Consider the following 26,741-nt stretch of genomic DNA (forward strand, 5'->3'; position numbering starts at 1 on the left):
TTTGAGAGACACCTACGTAAGTAATTGTAAACACGGAACGAATTATTTTTGTTATCTTTCCCTTGAATTCTTCTCTAATCACAATTCATAAAAATTAAGGTTACTATTAGATCCTATTTGTAAAATTAAACATAGGCTAATTGTTAGTTTTCCAGGGTGATGTTTACGAAATACGAAAAGAGTAAAATTCGTTGTAATACCATTGTGATTGTCTTATTGTTGGATAGTGTTAAACCTAACGTTCTTTTCAGAGTTCTCCCGTCCGGAGCCAAAGCGTTTATTATTGCTTCATGTGCACTTTATTTTATAAGTCGTATTTGCCATTACCAATAAATTTTGTGCGTGTATTATTCTTCATAATACGGGGAGCAAACACACATTTGAAATACAGTTAACACTTTTATTAATTTTTCACATAAAGTATTACTGTACGAACATTCTTGTGTTGTTTTTACATTTTTTTGGAAACTAATCTCAGTTCATTAAACTACTACTCTACTTAGTACTATGTGTCTTTTATTTTGAAATTTTCAGTGCACTTAATACCTGGAATATCTTATTATATCTTTGGTTATATAAAGTAACATAAACTGATTTAATAGAACTTATAGTCGAACGTACTAGTTTAAACGTCCTATTATTTTAATTGTTTTATTAAATTTAATATTCAGTTAATATTGGCATCGGGAAAGGAATTATTTTAAAACATTTGCAGACATTAAATATATTTGAACTTGTCCCAGCATGAAGTCAATCGGAAACTCTACAGAAACTGAAATTAAATAATACATACGAATTATTGTATAACAAAATTGTTACAACATGATGGGGGAGTGAGCCGGTGTGTGCAAGGTAGGTTACATGTGGAGACAGCTGGTCAGATACGAGCACAGCTGTTCTTGAAGGTCACGTGACCTCACAGCACACATGGCGTCGTGATGAGTTTGTCACCTGGCCCACTGGCCGCTTGTGGACTGCTAAAATTGTAATAACAGTGGCAGTAGATTAGTTTATCATTTATATATTATTGTTGTTTTGTTGTTTGGGAGGTTTTAAACTCTATTCTTATTAATATTTATTTTATACGTTGGATTCAACATTGTAACTAATTGAATGTAGAATATAAATGCAAGAAGAAATGTAGAAAGCACATTGGCACTCACACCCGTGGGATCCGTGTGGTGTACTTGACTTTATTTAGCCCCACGGCCAACCATTAACAGCGTATTGCCGTATTGTATATTTAAAATTCATAAACTTATCGTAGAAAAAACTAGTGTTATTCCCGTAAACAACCAAGCGTCCTTCTCAGCTTGCAAAACATAAAAAAAACATTGCTCCCTTAATACTTGATTGTATGAGGGCTATCCAGAAAGTAGATTACGTTTCGCTCTGTAGTCGCTAGGGGCGGGACTATTGCGACCATTTTGATGTCAGCGCGTTTCTCCGTTCATTGGGCTATCCAGCAGGGCTAGTGAGAGGTTACTGTTGCTCCTTGTTGTTAAAAAAAACAGTTAAAATGTGTGACGCAATTGAAAATCCCGCGAGTTGCAAAGTGCAGTCGGTAATAAAGGTTTTGTTGGCTAAGCACAATAAACCAATTGGGATTTAGTGCCAACTCTGTGAAGTTTTAAGAACGGAAGGTGGAGTGCGCCAGTGGTGCAATAGGTTAAAAAATCGCTGAACCAATGTACATGAACGAAGTGGACAATAATAGCATTCTGACCAATAAAATTGTCTCTAAAGTCGACAAGAAGATTAAAGAAGACCGTTGATTCACAAAAACAGAACTCTCATTTTGTTTTCCTTAAATTTTAAGGAGTTTGTTATACGAAACTGTTGCGCAAATGTAGATTACCATACATTTTGTGCAATATGAGTAGCGAAAATATTATAGAAACGCATAAAAATCAACGTATGGCTGCTTCATTGATATTTTGGACACCCGTAATCGCTGCTCGATCGAATCATTACAGGACGGGGACTTGGGTAAAACGCGTGAATCGCGACGCAGCGCTTTATGACGAGGTGGAAATATGGGAGGGTGTTAGCACCTGGTTGAAGTCTCAGGCGGCGGAATTTTACAACAGTGGAATTTCAAAACTAGTTCATCGCTATGAGTGCCTAAATTTGTATGGTGACATGTTGAAAGTAGTATTGTAGTGCCACTTTAAAATGTATATAATAAAATTTTTTCTAGTCTTTTCAAAATGTAATCTAATTTCTGGATAGCCCCTGTAAGTGGCCATGTATCAATTTGGGTTTACGGAGCTCCCTTATTAATTTGGAGAAACTGTTCTTATATCACAGTCCAAACTACTTCGGATAAAACCTCGTCGCCCGTGTCTCAGTCTTATAGTTGGGGTGCGACCACCACAACAATGAGTTTTGTGCTGTTTGTAACTCGCGAGCCTGTGACGCGTGTCAGTTAAAGATTAGCACGGGGTGGTTCCACCATTGCGATCTCAAAGTATTAATTATACAGTACACCTTAAATTGGACACTACCTTATTTGTTATGTTTATTACAATTACTTAGTTAATATTTTAAAATTTGGTTACGATTTTCCAATATGGCGATCACGTTTAACATTTCTTATGGAAAAACCCCTACATTTCTGACGGATTAAATTGAACATGCGATTTTAAGACTTTTTAGTCTTAGACTTAGTTATTTTTTATGTAATTAGTATGGTGTTGTTTTTATATACTTAACCGAGTAGCCGTTAACAGCGCTGTTATTTTCAGAAACATCAACGCCATTGATGTAGAGGCGTGTTTTTCTATCTGGAAACAAACTCAAATTGCAATATTTTTAAATGGGGTGTTTAGAAAGCTGTTGCAATTTCAGAAATACTTTATTTCATACAAAAGAAGTACTTAATTTAGTGCTAAAAGTATTTATTTGTTATGATTTAATTATGACAAATCAGGTTTTTAAGGTGGGTTGATACACGTGTTTGCTTTCCTGTGCAAGACATTGATTGACAGCTCATGCTAATGTAGTAATTTTGGTTAATTAAGTCATTATAATTAAACAGTTTAATAGCCATTTAAGTACGTTCGCTTTATAAAATAAAGTACTGTGAAATTGTACACGCGTTCTATCAATCTATTGAACAAATATTGCAATCTGAGTTTTTTCCATTTGATAAACGTCTAATTCTGATTCTGAAACTATCAGCGCTCCTAGCGGCTTAATGGTTAAAATGGTTTCCATAATAAATTTCTAAGTTGGCCGCCATATTGGAAAATTGCGACTGAATTTCAAAATGTTACTACTTAATTGTAACAATCATAAAAATAAGGTGAAGTTCCCTATTTGAAATGTTCATATAAAATTGATACTTTCTGAGAACCGAGTGGTGGTCACCTTGAGTTGATCTAGGTAACGAGTTCGCTAGTCACTTACTGACACATCGAACACGTTATCTCTGTATAACCGAAAAGATTTCATTAGGATCGTCAGATAATTGGCTGTGTCCGGGTATTAGAGACTATGTACAGTGTAAGCATATTTCAAACCAACACTTGACCCATTTCACAGTTACCTAGCAAAACTCCGGCGGAAGAGGAAGAAGAAGTAGATATTGTGCGGCAGTGATGCGACACTCCAGCCGGTGATGACGGGCGCGTGTCCTAGCGTGATTCCGCCGTGTTTTGTCGCTCGCTGCCGTGACAATCGATTGTCGGGACAGTGCACGCCGCGCCACCCGCAGCCGTGAGTAAACAGCCGAGAGTGTGTTAGACCACAGTCAGATGTGTTAGTCGCACGAAATATTTACACTACATTTCTAACGGTTGTAAGTTTGTACTGTCCTTTTAATATTAGCGTTAATAGTAATAATCCCAATATTGTTGAATGAACAATTAATTAACGTTTGAGTGAACGGATCTTGTTTGTCCTTTGTGGTGTGTTTCTATATTTGTATACATCCCGTTTGTTGTATTTTACTTTGATTATACAACTGAAATGTGTGTTAATTATCCAATACTGATAAAAAATTATGTTTCTAATTCATTTATTTTACTATAACTTTACCCTGGGACTGTCCTTAGTATTTTCCCTTAATAGTAATAATCCCCAATAGTGTTGAATGAACAATTAATTAACGTTTGAGTGAACGGATCTTGTTTGTCCTTTGTGGTGTGTTTCTATATTTGTATACATCCCCGTTTGTTGTATTTTACTTTGAATTATACAACTGAAAATGTGTGTTAATTATCCAATACTGGATAAAAAATTATGTTTCTAATTTTAATTTATTTTACTATAACTTTACCCTGGACTGTCCTTAGTATTTTCCCTTAATAGTTATAATCCCAATTAGTGTTGAATGAACAATTAATTAACGTTTGAGTGAACGGATCTTGTTTGTCCTTTGTGGTGTGTTTCTATATTTGTATACATCCCGTTTTGTTGTATTTTACTTTGATTATACAACTGAAATGTGTGTTATATTATCCAATACTGATAAAAAATTATGTTTCTAATTTATTTATTTTTACTATAACTTTACCCTGGGACTGTCCTTAGTATTTTCCCTTAATAGTAAATAATCCCAATAGTGTCTGTTGAATGAACAATTAATTAACGTTTGAGTGAACGGATCTTGTTTGTCTTTGTGGTGTGTTTTATATTGTATACATCCCGTTTGTTGTATTTTACTTTGATTATACAACTGAAATGTGTGTTAAATTATCCAATACTGATAAAAAATTATGTTTCTAATTTATTTATTTTACTATAACTTTACCCTGGGACTGGTCCTTAGTATTTTCCCTTAATAGTAAATAAGGCCAATAGCGTTGAATGAACAATTAATTAACGTCTTGAGTGAACGGATCTTGTTTGTTTTCCTATATTTGTATACATCCCATTTGTTTGTATTTTACTTTGATTATACAACTGAAATATGTGTTAATTATTCAATACTGATAAAAAAATTATAGGTTTCTAATTTATTTATTTTACTATAACATTTACCTGGGACTGTCCTTAGTATTTTCCCTTAATAGTAAATAATCCCAATAGTGTTGAATGAAACAATTAATTAACGTTTGAGTGAACGGATCTTGTTTGTCCTATATTTGTATACATCCCATTTGTTGTAATTTTACTTTTGATTATACAACTGAAATTATGTGTTAATTATTTCAATACTGATAAAAAAATTATGGTTTCTAATTTATTTATATTACTACTAACTTTACCTGGGTACTGTCCTTAGTATTTTCCCTTAATAGTAATAATCCCAATAGTGTTGAATGAACAATTAATTAACGTTTGAGTGAACGGATCTTGTTTGTCCTTTGTGGTGTGTTTCTATATTTGTATACATCCCGTTTGTTGTATTTTACTTTGATTATACAACTGAAATGTGTGTTAATTATCCAATACTGATAAAAAATTATGTTTCTAATTTATTTATTTTACTATAACTTTACCCTGGGACTGTCCTTAGTATTTTCCCTTAATAGTAATAATCCCAATAGTGTTTTGAATGAACAATTAATTAACGTTATGAGTGAACGGATCTTGTTTGTCCCTTTGTGGTGTGTTTCTATATTTGTATACATCCCGTTTGTTGTATTTTACTTTGATTATACAACTGAAATGTGTGTTAATTATCCAATACTGATAAAAAATTATGTTTTTCTAAATTTTATTTTATTTTACTATAACTTTAACCCTGGGACTGTCCTTAGTTATTTTCCCTTAATAGTAATAATCCCAATTAGCGTTGAGATGAATGAACAATTAATTAACGTTTTTTGAGTGAACGGATCTTGTTTGTCCTATAATTCCTATTATTTGTATACATCCCATTTGTTGTATTTTACTTTGATTATACAACTGAAATATGTGTTTTAATTATTCAATACTGATAAAAAATTATGTTTCTAATTTATTTATTTTACTATAACTTTAACCCTGGGACTGTCCTTAGTATTTTCCCTTTAATAGTAATAATCCCCAATAGTGTTGAATGAACAATTAATTAACGTTTGAGTGAACGGATCTTGTTTGTCCTATATTTGTATACATCCCATTTGTTGTATTTTACTTTGATTATACAACTGAAATATGTGTTAATTATTCAATACTGATAAAAAATTATGTTTTCTAAATTTCCCCCATTTATTTTACTATAACTTTACCCTGGGACTGTCCTTAGTATTTTCCCTTAATAGTAAATAATCCCAATAGTGTTGAATGAACAATTAAATTAACGTTTGAGATGTGTGGGTGGGGTGGGGGAACGGATCTTGTTTGTCCTTTTGTGGTGTGTTTCTATATTTGTATACATCCACCGTTTGTTGTATTTTACTTTGATTATACAACTGAAATGTGTGTTAATTATCCAATTTACTGATAAAAAATTATGTTTCTAATTATTATTTTACTATAACTTTACCCTGGGACTGTCCTTAGTATTTTCCTTAATAGTAATAATCCCAATAGCGTTGGAATGAACAATTAATTAACGTTTGAGTGAACGGATCTTGTTTGTCCTATTTATTTGTATACATCCCATTTGTTGTATTTTTACTTTGATTATACAACTGAAATATGTGTTAATTATTCAATACTGATAAAAAATTATGTTTCTAATTTATTTATTTTACTATAACTTTACCCTGGGACTGTCCTTAGTATTTTTCCCTTAATAGTAATAATCCCCAATAGTGTTGACCCCCATGAACAATTAATTAACGTTTGAGTGAACGGATCTTGTTTGTCCTATATTTGTATACATCCCATTTGTTGTATTTTACTTTGATTATACAACTGAAATATGTGTTAATTATTCAATACTGATAAAAAATTATGTTTCTAAATTTAATTTATTTTACTATAACTTTACCCTGGGACTGTCCTTTAGTATTTTCCCTTAATAGTAATAATCCCAATAGTGTTGAATGAACAATTAATTAACGTTTGAGGTGAACGGATCTTGTTTGTCCTTTGTGGTGTGTTTCTATATTTGTATACATCCCGTTTGTTGTATTTTTACTTTGATTATACAACTGAAATGTGTGTTAATTATCCAATACTGATAATAAAAATTATGTTTCTAATTTATTTATTTTTACTATAACTTTACCCTGGGACTGTCCTTAGTATTTTCCCTTAATAGTAATAATGCCCAATAGTGGTTGAATGAACAATTAATTAACGTTGAGTGAACGGATCTTGTTTTTTCTATTTTGTCCGTTGTGGTTGTGTATTTTACTTTGATTATACAACTGAAAATGTGTATTTTACTTTGTTATCCAATACTGATATTATGTTCTAATTAATTTATTTTACTATAAAACTTTGACCCCTGGGACTGTCCTTAGTATATTCCCTTAATACGTAATAATTTAGCGTTGAATGAAACAATTAATTACCGTGAGTGGGACGGCCATCTTGACTGTGGGTGTATATCCCAGTTGTTGGTTTTACTCTGATCATACAACTGAAATGTGTGTTAATTATCCAATACTGATAAAAAATTATGTTTCTAATTTATTTATTTTACTATAACTTTACCCTGGGACTGTCCTTAGTATTTTCCCTTAATAGTAATAATCCCAATAGCGTTGAATGAACAATTAATTAACGTGAGTGGACGGATCTTGATTGTCCTTTGTGGTGTGTTTCTATATTTGTATACATCCCATTTGTTGTGTTTTACTCTGATTATACAACTGAAATGTGTGTTAATTATCCAATACTGATAAAAAATTATGTTTCTAATTAATTTATTTTACTATAACTTTACCCTGGGACTGTCCTTAGTATTTTCCCTAAACGCCAAGCGGATTTTCCCAGTTTTGCAAGCTTTATTTCTAAAATCTGTAAAAATAGTTTTTTTACTGCAAACCTAACTGTATTTCGTATAATCTTGTTTACAACGAATAGTATAATACAATGATAATAAATAACTAAGGTACATATTTTATTTTTTTACGAAATGTATAGTTTCGTATGAGTCTTGGGGTAAATAAATTAGTTTTAGTGCAACAACTGAAAGTAGTACATGGTATTTCGTGGTCACAACACATAAATTTGTAAGAATGTTTATAAATTGTTACAAACTGTAAACCTAACTTTATTTGGCTTCGTTTTATTTACAGTAAACAATATAATAGTAAATATTGTAAGAAAACCTAAGGTTTTTGTATGGTTAGTAGAAACCGAAATTGTAATACGTTTCTAAAAAAAGGGATAATTACCTGATATCTTTTATTAAAACAATTATATGTCATTTTTGAATCAAAGAAATAGTGCGATGAAAGGAGTCTCAAACCCAGCGTAATTTAGACAGGAAATATTTTTTTGCATTACAGTTATCACAGTTGTAACTTTTTCAGTTTATTGGAGAAAAATAAGAAAAATACAATATTTAAGAAATAATTAATTAATTTGTTTTCATCGCAATAACGTGTTTATAGATTAAATTATACAAATGATCTATATTCAGAGATTTTTAATCTGAATACCGTAAAAATCCTAATTAATAATTAACTTACTGTCATAAAACATACATTTTATTTGAAATTAACATTCCAACATTATATTCCTGTCGTGTATTTTTTCATGGCGTTTAACAATTATTTTATTTATTTTGTGCAACAGTATATTTATTATTTTTACACCTTTATTCAGCCCTTTGGCCAACAATAAATTTCCGACGCTCGACCTGACTGATGAGGTTTGTCCCAATTGCTTTTTAAATTATATGCTATGTAACATATAGTAGTGGCGAAGTGAGGATATATTGCAGCCCTTCTCACCGGCACTGTGGAGCTAAAAGCACTTCAGCTATTTTATTGCATATTTGCTTAACAACAACATTATTTAAGAAAGTCATGATTGTCACTTAATTGCAAGGCATACGTTGATATAACCTTCCCCTATGGTAAATGTCCCCCTCTTTTTGCCCGCCTAAAACGCTCTAAACAGCAGTTTTATCCTCATTATTAATCAATCGTTAATCAAACCTGCGGCGTGAGGATAGAAGATTCGGATTACACGAAATGGTAATTTTATAGCACATTTTTAGTAACTTGTTATTTTCAAATTAGGAAATGAGCTCAGAAATTTCATTTGTGTTCATGCTGCATACCGATATTAATTTACTGACGTAGAAATGTTGCTGCTATGAAAGCTGAATAGCTAAAATTATCGTTGACGTGCTTGCCGGTAGTGAAAAGTACTGTGGCCTTATTTTATTAATTCAACGGTACAATCCGAAACCGGAAGGAAGGAAATGTGATGCAATGCAAGTGGCGAGGTTGTAGCCTACAATCGATACGGTGGCGGCAAGCAGTGGCGGGCCAGCGCTCACCACATGCCCCCTTTATGTGCTGAGCGGCTGAAACTTTTAGTGACCAAGCCGGATTTATTGGGTAAGCAGCACTTAGCGAGTGTCACTAGTTACAGTCGGCATCGTCACGTACATATTTTATATCTTAAGTGGTCGTCCGATTTGACACAGAGGGAAATGGCGGACAAAAATTGTGCTATTATTCATTGTTATAGGTACCAACAAATCCTTGCGTACAACAATCAAATCTTGTAGAAAGCGACTCGACGCGACGTCACGTGTGTGCTCCCCGAGATACAGCAATACTTCACTCGCGCTCAGTGCTGATACTGATTTAAACAATGTATTGTACAAGTAGACAATTAAACATTGTAGATATACAGTTTTTAAAATATTCAAAACTCTTAAAGACGTTATGTATTAGACTAAACGTTGCTTTATATTGCTTCTAGTTGAGAAAGCGTTTGTACATTTAGTGCACATTGTATTTTGAAGGCAGTTATAGAATCCATGACGTGTGAAAATACTGTTCATAGGAGACTGTTTATTTGATCAAGTTTGGATATGGCTATCTGTTAAGGCAGGTATATCGTGTTCATAAGATTACAGATCAGTTTTGGAACTCGCCACTATTAATTCTGTCGCATTGTTATCATAGTTATGGTAACTCTGGTCCCAAGTCCCATGGAATTCTTGTCGCAGGTATTTTCAACTCCGACCCCAAGCTAATTGTGCTTTCCCCACTTTACCGGAGACCAGTTGTCGAGTTCGCCAGGAAGCGCGCACTATGCGTCAATTAATTAGAGAGATGAGCTATTAACAAGCAAGGGGAAAGGTTGTTGTTGCGGACCCGCAGCTTTTGTTGGTCAATTAACCCCCTGAATCATTATTCAGTGCCACGTGCTTTAGTGTTTTAATTAGAGCGCTTTCACGGCCGCTTTACCTACTGTAGGTAATGCTGTGGTCCCTTTTATGACACTTTAGTGTAACTATACTATAATATAATAATAGAGTGTTTATAATTTCTTAAGCAAATAAGTCTCAAATTACAGTCACGCGTGTTGAGCAAAGCTCACGCATATGTCTGATAAAATTTTACCAAAAATATGAAATTTCAAGTTTAATTTTTGATACAAAATACAAATATTCTCCTTAAGATATGCAAATACAGATTTATTTAAATAATTAAATCTCGAGTTTCACTGAGCGGGTAGTAATGGTTATGTTGTATAATTATGACAAACATTTTCATAAGACTAAGATAGTAAGCCGAGCATTTTTAAAGGTATATGAAAATTATCATGTTTTAAATAAGAAATGTTTAAAAAACGTTGAATAAACAAAAATTTCTCCCAAAAAATTAGAAAAACTGTAATTTTCTTAAAAATAAAGTTAACATAAAATCAGGCGGAAGGAATAGATAGGAGTATAATGTTAAATTGTATTGTAAATTCAGAGTACTGTTAAAAAAATTAAAAGAAAACACGCTCTGATTGGAGAGGAGGATATTGGAAACAATAGATTCGGGTCTACTTGGTAGCAGGAGTTGACCAAGCTGTTTTTACAACTAAGTATGAGCATTTTTATTTGTGAAATTAGAGGAGACTACTACAGACACTTTTTGTTAAAAATAACGGACTTACAAATTATTTTACTTGTTTATACCGAACCAATTTTTCTGTTCTTTTGAACGAAAGAGGGTTAGGCATTTTCAAATGCCGAACACATTACACGCCAATTGCATATTGCTATTGAGCCCGTATAGAGGCAGGAGGGTATCCGGGTAGTTTATCGGCCCGAAGCCCCTTTAATTTGTCGTTATAAGGACTCCTTCCCTTACCCCCTCTGTCGGCAGTGAACTATTTGGCTTCTAGCAGCGTCTCCTGTTGAGATTGTTTATTCTATTCTGAGTAGATCTTGTTAAGAGTCATTTGGTTTAAAGCTGTGAGTCGATTTTTAGAATCGATGGTACCGATCGGTAAGACATCTATTAAGAGTTGTTTGCAGAGATACGGGCTATGGGGTCTATTCATTCATAATTTGGATTTGGTAAAAAATTGAAGTATTAGTAAGTGTAGTATCTTAAATGCTGTAAGAGAATAAATTTAGACGTGCGGCGTTAATATAACAGAATGTTATTAACGATGTTAGAACCATCGCTCAGACAGGGTGAGGTTAATTATGGAGTTCCTCAAGGATCAGTATTTTGCTCGATTTTATTAACCTCTATTTATATATTTTTCTGTTTACTGTAAATTTTGAAAGCGCAGCGCTATCATGTATTCTGACGACTTTGCTTTCATATTTTTAAGTAATAGTTAACCTGTACTAAAAGTTAAGAAGGATTGTTCCAGGTATTTCATTTCTTTAACAACGTTATTTTACTATTAAAACATACATTATGAAATTTTATAAATTAAATCACAATACTCATCCGTAATTTACTAAACTAGTACAATTTAATCATGTTTAGCTATTATAGCATATGCCGCTGTTATCCGTAAGTTCAATACATTAGTCTGTGTAAATCTTCGGTAAATAATCTAAGCTGGCCGATTTCCATAAAATTAAGGGGCTAAATTTTCTGGGTACCCCCTCGGTTTTTAAAACAACTGAACTATCATTTTGCAAGGGATGGTGTGTCTACTCGTCTGGTAGTTCCTGGCTAACTGAAGTATCATTTTGCAAGGGACGGTGTGTCTACTCGTCTGGTAGTTCCTGGCTAACTGAAGTATCATTTTGCAAGGGATGGTGTGTCTACTCGTCTGGTAGTTCCTGGCTAACTGAAGTATTATTTTGCAAGGGATGGTGTGTCTACTCGTCTGGTAGTTCCTGGCTGTCGTTATTAAAAAAAAAACACTGACGTTTGTTACACTGGTTTTAGTGGTTACCAACAAACACATTTTAACTTCGAATTTGTAATTTGGCGCATTTCTGTTATGTACTGTTTTATATATTACTTTTGTTGTACTATGAACTTTTTATTGGGTGTCCTGGTGCTCCAGACTAGAAAGTGCCTGTTTGCTCCCTGATTGGGGATTCACGTAACTTTTATTAACTGAAGAAATGGCCCGATGGTTCAGTATACATTTAATGGATGTTCGGTTAGGATAAATCTTTTAGTTAAAACACGTTTAAGGTAGCCTTAAGATCATTTAGTGAAGAAAGTATAATTTGACAATCTATAAGAATTTTAGGCATTTGAACCTATAAATTAGTGACATCTTATAATCATGTCCAAAGAAAAACTGCAGATTATTAGAATATGACTTTGTACAGTACGTATACAAATGATGACTAAAAGAAATCCCATGTTTTGATTTATAAAAATAAATTTCCTTTATTATTATTTTATTTTAAATAATGTCACTCTCTAGAGTTATAAGTAAGTTAGTGTAAAAAGTCATATTTTTATCTTCACTAGTTTTTTATTTAATCTTAGTTTCAAAATTACCAAATTTCTTTCTTTAAATACGTTCAACTACTTGTACGGTGATGAAAAAGTGGATTTTTTATTTTCAAACAGAATCCATATTAAAAAAGGTTTGTGATTTGGAAATTAAAGAAATACACTAACAACAAGCCGATTGCACCATCTAAATAGACCATAAAGACACAAGAAAAATAACAAGAATTAAATCGCAACACACTATTTTTAGCGACGAGACTCGTAAAGGTGGAAGTAAATCTGATTTCATCGGTATGGCTAATTGAGATATACACTTCTGGCTCTTATCTTGCTGCGATACATAAATTGAGTTGTTGTATTATGCTTTTCTGGTATCAGGTTAGCGCGTAATTTATTCAAAAATGTCTTTACAAACATACCATAGTATGCAAAATATATTCTACATTTACATACAGATGTAAATATTCAAAATTGAATGAAAAGAGACAAATATTTAAAAGGAATTTATAAAATTAACCGACACTACTATGCGAATCTAAAGTGCAGGTTTTAAATATTGCATATGTTAAAGAATAAAAGATGAAACCGCTTTTTATGCCTGAGCCAACTGTCATACATGCATATTTAAGTGGAACCCGAGTTTAACCACGCACCATGTTCGTGAGACATTTTTATACACTGGAAATCTTTACTATTATATGTTTCACAAAGCTGACGAGTGACCATACTTCATGCTCCGCCATTTTTCATTGTTAAATATATAATATAAATAGATAATAGTATGACTTGAACTACTATCATTGGCTCTACGAGGGAATTTATTTCATTTATATTCTTTGTAGTAATAAAGCCTTATTCTTCGGTTCCAGTGCGCTCAAATAAGGAACGTACAGATTGTGTACGCTTTAAAGCAGTTTATTTGTTGAAAAGCTAGATAATGATAAAAATAATCATTATTCATTGCGAAATAGACTTTTAATGTAAGTATAGGTATATTATACGTTATGTTTAATAATCATCACATACTAAATATGGAAGCTCGACTGTATATTGTGAAGGGATAATTTTGGCTGAAAGACTAAATATAATTACTTTGGTAGAAAGGTGTAGCCGCCGATGGCTCTGCCTGTCTGCGTCATACATGTACGTCATTAAAAATGCTGTAATTTCATGTGTTAAGTGGAAGTCGGTTTACAGTGGCGTAGCTTACACAGCGATCTTTATTGCAACCGCTGCTTAGTCATTGCTGCATTATATCATTGCTTGTGGTCTACCCGTTGCTATATGTTTAAGCGAAAAATAAAGTTACATTCTTGTAACCGCTTTGTTCTACAACCAGATTGTTAATGTTTTGGTAAAATTCTTTACAGGAAAAGTGTCAATTTCCGTTATAGCGAATGTAATCCACAGGCCTAGTACGAAAGACATTTAAATATGTAGGAAGATGAAAACCTCTGCTAACATTGTGTTTAGTTAATCGTGACTGTTGATTCACAAGTCAATGGATTCAGTGATCTGACCAATTGGTGTTGTTTACAAGTCTGCTCTTGGAGTTAAAAACCGACCTCAATATATTTTCCTAGAACTTTTATATTTAGGCTCTGCAAAACCGGTTAGTGGTTATAGAAAAAGGGACATAAATAAGACGACCGTTCATTTGGACATGCGGCATAGTTTCAATTTTACGCATAGATCTGTTTTTAAGCGTGTAGTCAATGTTTAAGCCCGTCATGAATACCTGTGAATCGTATGAAAGTTTATAATGTCCTATAAAAAGGATACATAATTCTAATGGTATATATGGTAGGTGAAAGTGGTATGTAGAGTGCTGGATATAAACTACTTTACTCCCCCTAGCGTGCAATTAGTTTTTAAATTTATATTATTTGCTCTAAGTTCTGGTTGAATTAAGATTTTTTAAGAGTTAAAAAATTAAAATTTAACTTAAAAAATCCCCAAAAAGAGAAAAAAGCAATAGGTAATTAAAAGCCAAATTAAAGCCATCCTGCAGTAACTGTTACTGGAAACCTTGTTGAAATGAACACATAATTTACAGTTCGACAAAGGAACTGAGCTTGCATGCTCTGCAGGTCTCAAGAACTGCACTTCATCCTCCTTACATGGAAAAGCCATCAAACGCGCCATTACGCGTAACTACAGTTCGCGATGGAGACAAAAACTTTGCTGCGAGGGAAATGTTCTATGTTTTTATTATTGCTGATGTTACTAATGAATCTGTGCCACCAAATTGTGGGATGCAACTGAATAATTTTTCGTAAACTAAAATTGAATGGTTAAGAACTATTTAATCTAGGCTACTGTATTTTCCCTTCTCAGTAAGCCCTTGATATTTTAGATTCTCAGTAAACATGTAGTAGTCAGCCGACAGACGGTCAGGCCCTGTCCAGCAAGTTGATGGCTGGATACTCGCACACTCACTCAGAATTGTATGAAAGGTGTGTCCGGTACAGCGATCGCTTCATGTCAGTCAGTAGCACGTGGTTTCCGGCCGAATTGTGTGTTTGTGTTCTAAACAATACCGTTTCACACGGCTTAGCATGTTTCTTTATTAGTGTCTAAAGTTCTACTGTAAAGATGGATTGTTTCACTCACATGGGCTGATTTGCATTATCGCAATCATCTGATAAAATTAAATTATCGTCGTAACCTGAGGAGTTATTCGTTCCGACAGGAAACCATTGTTGTTGGAAACTAAGCATGCCGGTCTTGTCTGAAGTAATGTTGTGAACTTTCTGGGAAAAACTAAGGATGTAAACACTCAAGCGAGTACTCCATTCAAATTGTACAATTATTTAAGAATACACTGATAATACAATTTTATAAATATTTGTTTTACTATTGTCTCCTAATTTCGTTCTATTTGGGCTGGTCTATCAGGTTGGTAGTTCGATACGATAAAAAAGTATCCAATCAGAAGAAGGTTGCTTATCTCAGTTACCGTATCAATTATTCGATCTATCGACGCCTAATGTTTAATTTCCCACAAAGCTGTTAGATTTTTGTTTTTAGTTTCATTGTGAACTATTTTTTGAATTTTGTGAGAATTTAATGAATAATATTAGATTTAAACCATATCTGAAGGAAGACATTGTAGCACAGTAGTCTGGACTGTCGCCTAAGCAGTAATGCTATCTTGACTGATGAGGTAACATTGCAGCGATAGCAAAGTCAGCACAAGAAGCATGTGGACGATAGCGTATACTCACTGCAGGGGAGACTCATGTTTCTCGGAAGTGCGTGACTCCACTGCTACCGAGCCCCCCGTACCTCATTGACTGGCAGATCATCGCTCATCGATCAGTTAGTCACAGTGACAACTGAGTATCACACCACCCTTATATCATTTTGTATCCCGTTGACTTGTTAGAATCCATGTTATTATTTACGTTTAAATTGTTCTCAATTTTACAAACGTTATGAATAATTAGTATCGAATACAAATATTTGCATTTAGTTTACTAGTATCGTATTTATTCTAGATCGGGAAGTTTTAAAGTGATCAGATTCGATATCGTTACTCACTGGATGCTGCGTATATTCTGTCAAGAGGTGGCGTGCGTCACGCCTATTTAGAGTACTGTTGGATGGCCTGCTATCTGTAATGGGCAAGATGCCGCGGTGTTTACTCAGACTCCTGCCGGAGAAGACAGGAAGTGTTTATTCTTGTCTCCAGCCACCGCGGGCCGAGCGACGGGGTGATCGATCACATAACGGAGTTTGGAGTTCCAGTGGCGTCGAGGCTATTTTCGGCTCTTATTTATTCCGATAGTTGAAAAGAAGCCTGGTAGGACGACACTGACACCGTATTACAAGGCGACTGCACGTACAAGGGCAGTTTCAACCAGCGTACCGTTTAATTAGTTATAGTTACATTAACGTAACGAGCAACGCTATTTTGACCGATACCTAGGAGCGTTAAGTTGGCTATCTGATCTGATCCGTTTTTACTAGAGGTGATGCAGGGAGGTAAAACTATTAATACAACTGTGTCTACTGAGTAACACATTCAGGATTTGACACAGCGACCAGTGAAAGAGAAGGGAATAGATATAACGTAGAACGGCCCGGATGTCACAAACTATGGAGGTACTTACTAAACCTTACTGGCTGACTACACTTATTAATTAGGTAGGCCTACAGATAAGGTTATGGTGCCTAATGAGGCTGAAGGTCGATTGTTAACGAGAAAAATGTTTTTGCATAGCTAAAGTATGGATGTAAGACTTACTTTAATATTAAATAAGGGATTTACACTAACGATTTCTTTTAAGAACGTAACACATACATGAAATTCGTGTTTTGTAATTTTACTCGGAAGTAAAGTTAATGGAATATGCTAGGGCAAGGCAGCATTGAATTAAGAGAGGAGAATTGGATATGAAGGATGCTGGTTAGCATATTTTCAATATCTCCCGACATCACGCTTGGGTAAAGATAAATAAACTGAGCCTGGCTGGCCCCGTGCAGCCATTCCACTTCGGGCGGTCATTTTATTCCAGTAGCATTACATCTGCATCCGCCTAGGGGCACTCTCCCCACTAATCAGCGAGGTGTGAAGAAAGCCGTGCTTACAACTTGTATATGGGGATAATAATGCGTGGGCACCACAGTCCCACAATTCAACTAATTCTTCGTACTTTATATCCTATACATTAATAGTTTACTTCTGTTTAAATTTTCATCTTAGATGTATTTATTTAAGTAATATAATACGCAGCATCGGTGTATTTTATTCAGTCCTAATTGCATTTGTGTACAGTCTTTATAGCATAACGTACGGAAGTCTATTTTACGAAAAGCGCATCAGACAGATCAGTTACAGCAACGGTCTATTTATTCACATTCGCAAATAGACCGCTATTTTACCGCGTAATATGTAAATGATTGTCCAGTCATCATCATTAACTGTTAATATCTCTCGAAAGTACTTGTGGAATGCTCGACTACGGTTCAGGCTATCGTCATGTCCGATTGAGTATACGATGTTATATTGTATCTCCTGTATTGTATTGAAACTTCAAATTGTGTAATCGAAAATGTGGTATCCAATTAGCCATTCAATGTTAATAGTATCGACTCAACCTTATTAAAGAAATACTCTTCATAAACATTTATACTTTCAATAAACTTGTAGAATGGAGATCGAAGGATCTGACAGATCGTTTCGAAAGAGTTAACGGTCAGACAGGCTCACATATTACCCTTTTGCCTTTGGAACCAAAAACATCAATATGGTTCCTTGTTAGACCAAGAGGGACCTGTGTAAAGAGTTTCAAAAGTACGGGGCCTTTGTATCAAAAGAGTTATCGCACAGACAGGTACCCCCACGATAGGACCCAGGTAGGACACCACGATCTTCGTAGGGCCACATTATGTAAATGAATTGATCTTCAATGAGTATGACAGTATTTCTTAGAAGTGGTTAGGGAGGGAATGTGATTATGATACAGGATATCGTCTTGTCCGGTGGAATATATCATATCATTTATCTCACATTTATATTGAGATTAAATTCTATAATCGATTGAACATGGAGTGTGTCATTTGTGATGAAATGATTAATAGTACCAACACCCCTTACAGAAGAAACGTTCGTTAATAGTGTATAGTTGAATAATAAGAAGTTATCACGATCTGGAAGTGATTTACAGTATTTATGAGATGTTGGGGTGGAGGGAGAGGTGATTAAGAATAAGAACATCCTCTTATCCGATGGAGTATTGATAGAATAATCTCACATTAATATTGAAACATTAATTACTGTAATCAACTGAAACGGTCATAAAACTTGTACTGTTATTGACACACTTAGTCATGTGTGTAAGACGGACGGTAGCTGACGGAAGATGTTGACAGTCTCAGCACAGTACTGAACTACAGTACTACCAAGAGAGCGCCGCGCCGCGCCACGCCGTGCTAATGAACTTAATCCGCTCCGCGCCTGATTTTACACAGCGACAATCATCGTTTGTTCTATTGTTCCGCTCTCTAGTGAATGAAGTGGTGGCGGGTGAATTGAAATAAACCGGCGGCAGCGCACCTAATAGGGTAAAAATAATATACTTCCTCTTGTCTTTGTCTTGACTTCAAAGTTTGCAATTGGGTTAATTTGGGGTGTAGGCATATTTATTGTGTGTGGTAAGGGAGAAGGGTGCAAGACCCCACCCCATCCAGAATAAAAGATAAAAATTCGGAGTTTGAGGGGAAGTTTTCTAATTAGAGAAAGCGTTTTTGTGAGTTTTTATGACATTGGACTTATGCCTGTCGATGGCGTAAATAATCTTAATCACCGAATATACTCTGTATTCCCGCTGCAAGGTTGATGCGTTGGTTGTATTAATATGTGGATTAGGTCGATGACTGGGATCAGTTCGCGGGCAATTTAAACTTATTTCAACAGGCTGTCAGTCTTGTTATAGACTGATGATTTCCACCGGTCGGAGTTATATAAAGGGGAATCTTTGAGGCGGGCCGGAGGGAACCACGAAACGTGCAATATTTGGTCCTAAGGATACTGTCACTACTTCAAAATACCTCATTTACTTTGCTCTAACCCCTCCCCCTTCGTTAAGGAAATCATCGTTACTAATAAGATAATGCATATGCTAACGTAATTACGTATAGGAACGTTACACTACTAACTACTGAACTATTTCTTAGTCCGGGTGGTAACCGCACGATTTACAGTGATCAAACTCTATCGTAACCCAGATTAGCATACAGGATTGGTGCGGCGAGATTCCCGCGTGTGCCGCCCACTCAATAAGGCGAGCACCCCGGCACCCACTGCTTGGTATTCTAATGAGGTCCAGGACATTGCGTGCACCGAGTGTCAACTGTCCGCTTCCCGTTCGCTGACCCGCGCTGATACCGATACCGCACACGACTACAGGCAGACCCTCTTAAGTCTGGCTGATGGCTAATTGTGTGGACGGCATGTCGTCGTGCCATGTTTACTTCAGTTCTGGTCAGTCAATGACAAACCCTCGTAATTTTCTTAAATACCGATACTGAGACGTGTTAACGTTTTGACCGGGTTACTGATAAATCCATTAATTGAAGTGAAAAATATCTTAAGCATCAAAAGAAATGAAATTACTTACGAAAGGGAATTAATAGGGTTGAAAAATTATGAACGACAAAGATTATTAACCAATAAGAAGAGGATGAATTCTAAAAGAAATGCCTTTCCAAAGTTTTACTCTCCTTGGATCTTACGCATTTTATGACGTCATTTTTGTTTATTTATTTACTTCAAGGCTCATATTATTATTTATTATCGTACGAAAATACCAGGTTCGAACCCGGGTCCCTGGGGTGATAAGCTGAGACGGTTACTCGGGTCATTCTTGTTGTGTTCTGTGTTTGTAGGTGGGACGTCAGCAATTGGATCTCCCACTTTTAATTAGTGTACCAATTAGAGTCGGCCCATAGGTTCAATACGGACCGACCGAAGTCTGGAAGTCGGACCCGACTGAGGGAGAACAAACAAACCACAGCAGCACTCGATATAGCGGGGCTGGCTGGCTCAAGGCCAGGGTTAGTGTCCGCCCGACTTTACAGCTTCTGTTGTACAACTCTGTAATTGTCTTAAGTGAATGTTGTAATCAAGTTAAACCGTCCGTAAGTTGTTGAACGAACTCGTTTTTACAAACAACCCCACTTCACTTCTGATATTCGGATTAATTGACAAACTCTATATATTTAGTAACCTTATCAGTAGTCATGTACTTTATTGAAAACGATCTGGTTCTTTTTACGGTTTGTGTATTGGGTGTAGGGGAGGGGTAGTTACAAAATGTATTTACTACTAAGTACGAAACATATCATTGCAAGCCTGGAATATTGGAATTATTTTCTTTAATAACGCAAATTGATCTTAATTTAATAATATTACTACTAGTGATATCGCAAGAAACTAATCTTCTATACTCGTGTGAAGTTTAAACAATACATCTCCAATTCCAACAGATTGAAGTACTTGTAGTTAACACTGACAGAGTGGGGGGGGGAGGGGGTTCGAGCATACAGCTTCAGGCAAGTCCGAAGCTCGAGACACTAATCACTCGTTCTCACGCACGTCAGCAAATGAAGTGTTCATTTTCATAATTGGAAGAGTAGAAGTTCTTTTACTGCTGTTTTAAAATTCCGTGGATTCTCTGTCATTTTGTAAAAACGGGACTGCACAATTAATTTTTGTTGAGATCCGATTTAATTGTGCATTGCCAATTTCTGCTCTGGCTGAGATTAGTTCAGTTTCCTTTTTTTATTTTCACATAAGTTTACGTTTTACATAATGTAAGTAAATATATGAAACATACAGTATATGGAGTACTAAAATAGTGTGTTTAGCCTAAAACAATCAATTCAAAATTACAGTAGCCTGCCTGTCCAGGAATCCCACCACCGAGAAGTATGTTTGCTTTTAGGTAGATTTGTTATAAAAATAAAAATGTATGTAAAATATATTTATTTTTGATTTAATTATAAAAATGACACAATGAGAATTTCCATGTACCAGACCTTTAGAGCAGTTATAGTTAACCTCAGTTCAGAAGCGTATGTCGGTGTAACAAATTGACTTACACTCTTACCTCTACTGTATTCCTTCATTCCATAAAATAATTACCAATTATTTTTAATTTAAGGGTCATTCAATTACCCTAAAATTAAAAATAAACCAACTTCAATACTCGTAGTAAAATTAAGGCTAAAAAGGTAAAAAAATGATTTTAATGTGACAAAATAAAAATTACGTACAGCCAATACCACATACATTTTGAAAGCGGTGCCAAATTTTAGCGGACACGTGTAGTAACCAATTAACTCTATAGTTATCTTCTTCTTCTATATATATAAAAATGAATGTTTGTATGTTTGTCCTTTATGGAATCGTGAACTATTGGACCGATCATGATGAAAATTTGTACGTATATGTATTTTTCCACGGAGAAGGTTTATAAGCTATGCCCATCCCTTTCCCGATTCAGGATTCCGCCCCACTGGTTACAGAAATACCCATAAGAAATGCATTGCAGCAAACATATGTTAACGTCTTTTCAAATTTTTAATCAGCTGTTCTTTGTAAACATATATTACACTTATAGTTTTAAAGCATAGAGTAAGCTTAAGAGAAACGACAAATTTTGTTTTAAACTGTTTTTGCAATCACTGTTAAACATAGACTTTACTATCCAGATAATACAATTCAAATTTGACGTAAAAATTCACCCTTTAACTGCAATATTTATTTAATATAAACCATGCTCATGCTTGATCAGAAGAGTAATGCAGATATCATAATTACTATCTTACGTTGGCTACAAATATAAAGAATGTTATAAAATCAACCTTAGTTGTTTTTTTGACAGAAGTATGGTTCTCAAAACTCCGTGTGTACATATTCTCTCGATCGAGACAACAAAGCAAGCTCAATCGTGGCATCGGAGATATAACTAATTTAATCTAAAATTTATTATAGTAAAAAAAAAATTTACTAAGTAATATAAGGACTTCGGTTCTTAAGATTTGCGTGCGAAGCCGTGGGTAACAGCTAGATAGAGGCAGGAATATGGTACATACCTTCATAATACGCCCAAGAGGCTCACGATGGAACGACTATCAATTATCTCAGCAATGTTTAGAATGTGATAGAAAAAAGAATAAGTGAATATAGTGTACTGTTTTCAACGGGAAATTGCGTGCGAAGCCGCGGGCAACTTTTGCAAAAAATTATTGAAATGCGCAGCAAAGCGCGCCGGGCCCGCTAGTACATTATAAAAATTTCCCCCTTATTGCACTCCTTCTAAATATAATGTGTAATGTTTCATAATCAAAGAAAAGAATCTTTCCGATTTACAACTTTACATAATACTTATTGATTTATCGTCTCGTTTACTTGCGTGTTGTGCGTGCATCGTGTGTTTGAGCTTTAGTTGTGCGGTGTGCTGTCTCTAGGGTTTTCATTTGTGCTTCTCCTGACCTGGAGCCAAATGTCAATAGCATACTTATGATTTTGGCATGTTCATCGCCATGTATGCATGGTTTACATTATACATATTTAGGTATTAGAATTTTACACCCGAGGAAGAAAGAGAATTAGTCATGTTTTTGTTTTAACGACGACACATAACTATAACTAGAACTAGAACTATAAGCCAAAGTATACGCCCATGTTGTTAAGATTTACGTTAGTGAAAATTTACTTTTTAATGTAAAGCCATGTTCACTTACTCCCGGAATCAGAATACAAATGAAAAATCATTGATTGGATGGAAATCTATTATTGAGAGCCAGCTATAGTGAAAGATGTAGTTAACTCAGTACACTTTTACGCCCTTATTTTTTGTATCGTAGCTATATGGCAGATGTAAATGTAAAATGTAAACTTTAAAGATATAATTAAAACGAAATCTAATATACTTTTTTAATGTTTTTTTTATATTTAAACGATTAAGTACAAAGAAGTTTTTTTTACATAACCTAAAAATGACCTAAATATCGATGAAAGTAAAAAGCGTGTGGTTGCATGTTAATTATATCTTGGAATTGAGACATCTCCCATAATTCTTCGACTAAATATAATGTCGTATAATTGCACGATGTTTAACATTATTCTGACGGAGCTGCAATCAAGATGGCCGCTAATACAGCTGGCTCTTGAATGATTGCTCTATGCTCGGAAAGGGGATTCGCACGTGTATGCAGTGGAAATACAGTTTTTAATCGTCACTGTCTCACGCTGTGACTGCGAGTGGTGGGTATGACAGTCGCTTGATGTAGAAACTTGTTCATGCATTATCATTGTAGAGGGGACATTCGTGTAACGGTATTTCATTCTAAAACCCCATAATGAAAGAGTTCGTCTTTTATAATAATCTATGTCTGTTAACGGCCTGGGATTAGGAAGTAATACATTCTAGTTGAGTGGCCAGTTTAGATTGTAATCTGAGTGGAAGTGGGGGAGGGGAGGAGTTTGTCTTGTATTGTTCAGTGTTTGTCCGACCTACGTCCGAGTCTAATTCACTGAAACTGGCCAAATTGGGATAATAACAGATTAGTTTTAATGGTGAGTGCTCGCAGCGGTATGATTATGTGTGATCAGCAATTTGTTTTCCAGAATGCAATTTCCTTAGTTGGCTACAAGGACTTTGGAAGCCACAGAAGAGACCTACGCCCTAAAGGGTTTGATTTAAACTCGATTAGAATGCTCTAACGTTTTCCGGACAGCAAATGTATTTTTTAAATTTCTTGTTTTTCCTTGAGTTGTACAATCTGTTATTGTTGCTTTGTATCAAGTGCGCGCTATCGAAATCTAGTTTCGTCTTTCAAGGTATTTATGACAGTTTTTGATTGGTTTAATGTTTTTAATACATTCTTTAGTTATAGTTTTTTAGACCTTCCCTGAAGTAATAAAGAGTAGAAGTATTTTTTGGTTAATCCGCATTAATTTTCACATGAACGTGATATTTGGGCTATCTTAAATTTAGATCCCCATAAAAACAGCTGAAGGTTAGGATAAGAATCAAAGAATCAATATATTATTTTAAGACCTTTAAAACGCATTAACAACGTCAGTATTGCAGCACAACGCCAAGTCTAGATATACTTATAAATATAGATATATTATAAATTACAGATAAACTATTACATTTGAAATTAAAAATTTTTTATAATTTAATAAGTTTTGTATGTTAAGGTGTAAAAAGAGTTGTTAAAATAACGCAATCAATTAGTTAAAATCTGTACAGTAGCCTACTTATATAAATTATAACTGGGAGAGGGAGTGGCATGCTGTACATTAAAGAAAACATATAATTTATAAAAAAATCAAAAACTGTCTAGATAGCTTCACTATGACCTATTATTTGTAATGGCCGAAGGGTGATTTGTTGTAGTATAATCACGCAATCTAGTTTCTCGTGAAACAAGAGAGGAATTTATTCTTAGGAAGAATTAAATCGTTAGTCGCATTAGTTTTTGTAGGAGTGAAAGTGGTAAATCTATAATCAGCGAACACAAACGAAAAGGTCGACTATTTGGTAAATCGATCGTTATTTATTTTGTTGGCTAACGCACAAATCGTGTTGGCTCACGACCCCTGGATCCATGGGGTGCCAATATCACCACAATTCACAACGTTAAAACCGTAATGGGGCGATTGTGCAAAGGTTTAAAATGTTATGGTTTTCTGCACTACTTTTTTACTATTGTAATTTTTAATGTGTTCCAAAAACGGCACTTCGATTTATTTCAATTATTGTATATAAATAATGTTTGTCAACCTCGTGCTTTTGGGTTATTAACCTGACGATCTGTAACACTACAAATATCCTACAACCTTGTCTATGTTTTATAAATAAAAGACAATGCCTTTCCCTTCAGTCATAGTTAAAATAAATCACATGTAGCTTTCATATGGGTCGGATTACAATATACTTCCAAATAATACTTCAAGTGCATACAATTCATCGTCGAATTATTAAAAATTTATATTGCTCTTCCTCTCTGCAATGAACTATAAACTGAAACCTTGTATTGACATAGAAAATTAACGGAACCAACGACTGACTACTTTAAACCGTCTGTGTTCATTAATACGTAATGCAGGTTATAATCCTTAGGTCTAACTTATGATTCAGACTCTGTTTACTGAGCCAATGAGATTTCACCATACTTAAATCATACCAAAACTGCTACAAATTCTTCCACAACGCGCTACGATCTAAAAAAATACGGTTGTAAAACTGCATGAGGTGTATCATTGTTCTTATGGGTTATTTTACTACAGCCGGCGCTTAAATGTCAACTTTAATTGTACAAGTTTAAGGGGGGTCGGGAGGTCAAATGGGTCAAAAATTACTTTTTTTGTGTTTTTATTGAATATTATTCTGCTTTTCATAGCGGTTAATTCAAGACCAATTTCATGAAAATCGGTCAAGTAGTTCTTGAATACAAATTTTTTTTTCTAAAGGCTGTACTTCAAATTTTTTGGTGAGAGTTTCAGCATTGAGGAGATAGTATTTTATATTGTACTATAACTCTTTATGCAAAATAGAGCTGTATTACTATTACGTTTTTTGCTATTGGTACAGTTGTTTGTCACCTGTTTTTTCTTTCATTACCTTGTTTGTTATTGTTTTTCTTCTGTTTACAACCAAGAATAACATTTCAAATGTCACAGTTTATTTTTTGAAGTTTCTGGTGTTTTCTGTGTTAGAAGTTTTATTTCAAAGGTATTGCAATGCCTAGATTTTGTAACAAAGTCTTTAAAAAACGTAAGCAAGTAGGGAAGCCTAAAGTGGTGTTTGTAGATAGTGACTGTGTGAGAAGCCTAGAATCTAAGCCTAGTACACAAAGCCCAGAACCTAGGACTAGTGCACCAAGCCCAATTCCTCCAGAGCCTCAATAGGAGAGTTTGTCTAGTAAGAAAATTAGTTCTTGTCTTGCAGATTACAATAAGTACTAAGGTAACTGTGGCACTAATGACATTGTAAATCTGCAAATTCTTCAAAACCTGCTTGAACAGAACCAAAGTGAATCGCTCAATAACATGATTTGGGCTCGTATTCCCAAGCGAACTTTTGTCATGCTATCAACTCTAGAATTAGGGGTATATGATGCTATTGCTGTCTTCAACAAAGGCAATATAGTCAGATGCGAAGTGTTTGCTAAATTAGGGATTGTACCTGGGGTAAACTGTGTGTATGTGCCTCAAGACATGGACATGCTACGCATCAAAAAAGTGAATAAAGCCGTCGATGAAATAGAAAAAAAGTGTTGAAGACAGACTACAGTGGCAAAAAAGAGGCTAGAAGACGACTATGAAGCAGAGGAAGCAGACAATCCCTCATATATGGTGCAAGAATGCATTTATAAAGCAAGTTTAGTTGCTAAGCTAATGGATGTTCCAAATAAATGGCTTTTTCCGAAAATGAATTTTTTCGGTAAATAAGGAACATTATCTCCAAAAATATAAATGATAGATCAATA

General features: G+C 34.6%; 1 protein-coding gene across 10 annotated transcripts in view; it reads left to right on the plus strand.

The window, feature by feature from the left end:
* The window catches only part of LOC124354817 (septin-7-like), a 122,758-nt gene that overhangs the window by 56,467 nt on the left and 39,550 nt on the right, over nucleotides 1-26,741 (plus strand). Inside the window, exon 1 of one of the 10 annotated variants that reach the window (XM_046805556.1) lies at nucleotides 23,666-23,817. The exons of the other annotated variants lie outside the window; for them this stretch is intronic. Coding sequence (XP_046661512.1) covers nucleotides 23,815-23,817 — 3 coding nt within the window. The 5' untranslated portion in view covers nucleotides 23,666-23,814. Of the gene's footprint in view, nucleotides 1-23,665; nucleotides 23,818-26,741 lie in introns of those variants that run through there. 10 annotated transcript variants of the gene reach the window in all.

The sequence above is a fragment of the Homalodisca vitripennis genome, chromosome 2 (genome assembly GCF_021130785.1).
Source record: "Homalodisca vitripennis isolate AUS2020 chromosome 2, UT_GWSS_2.1, whole genome shotgun sequence".
NCBI classification, from domain to species: domain Eukaryota; kingdom Metazoa; phylum Arthropoda; class Insecta; order Hemiptera; family Cicadellidae; genus Homalodisca; species Homalodisca vitripennis.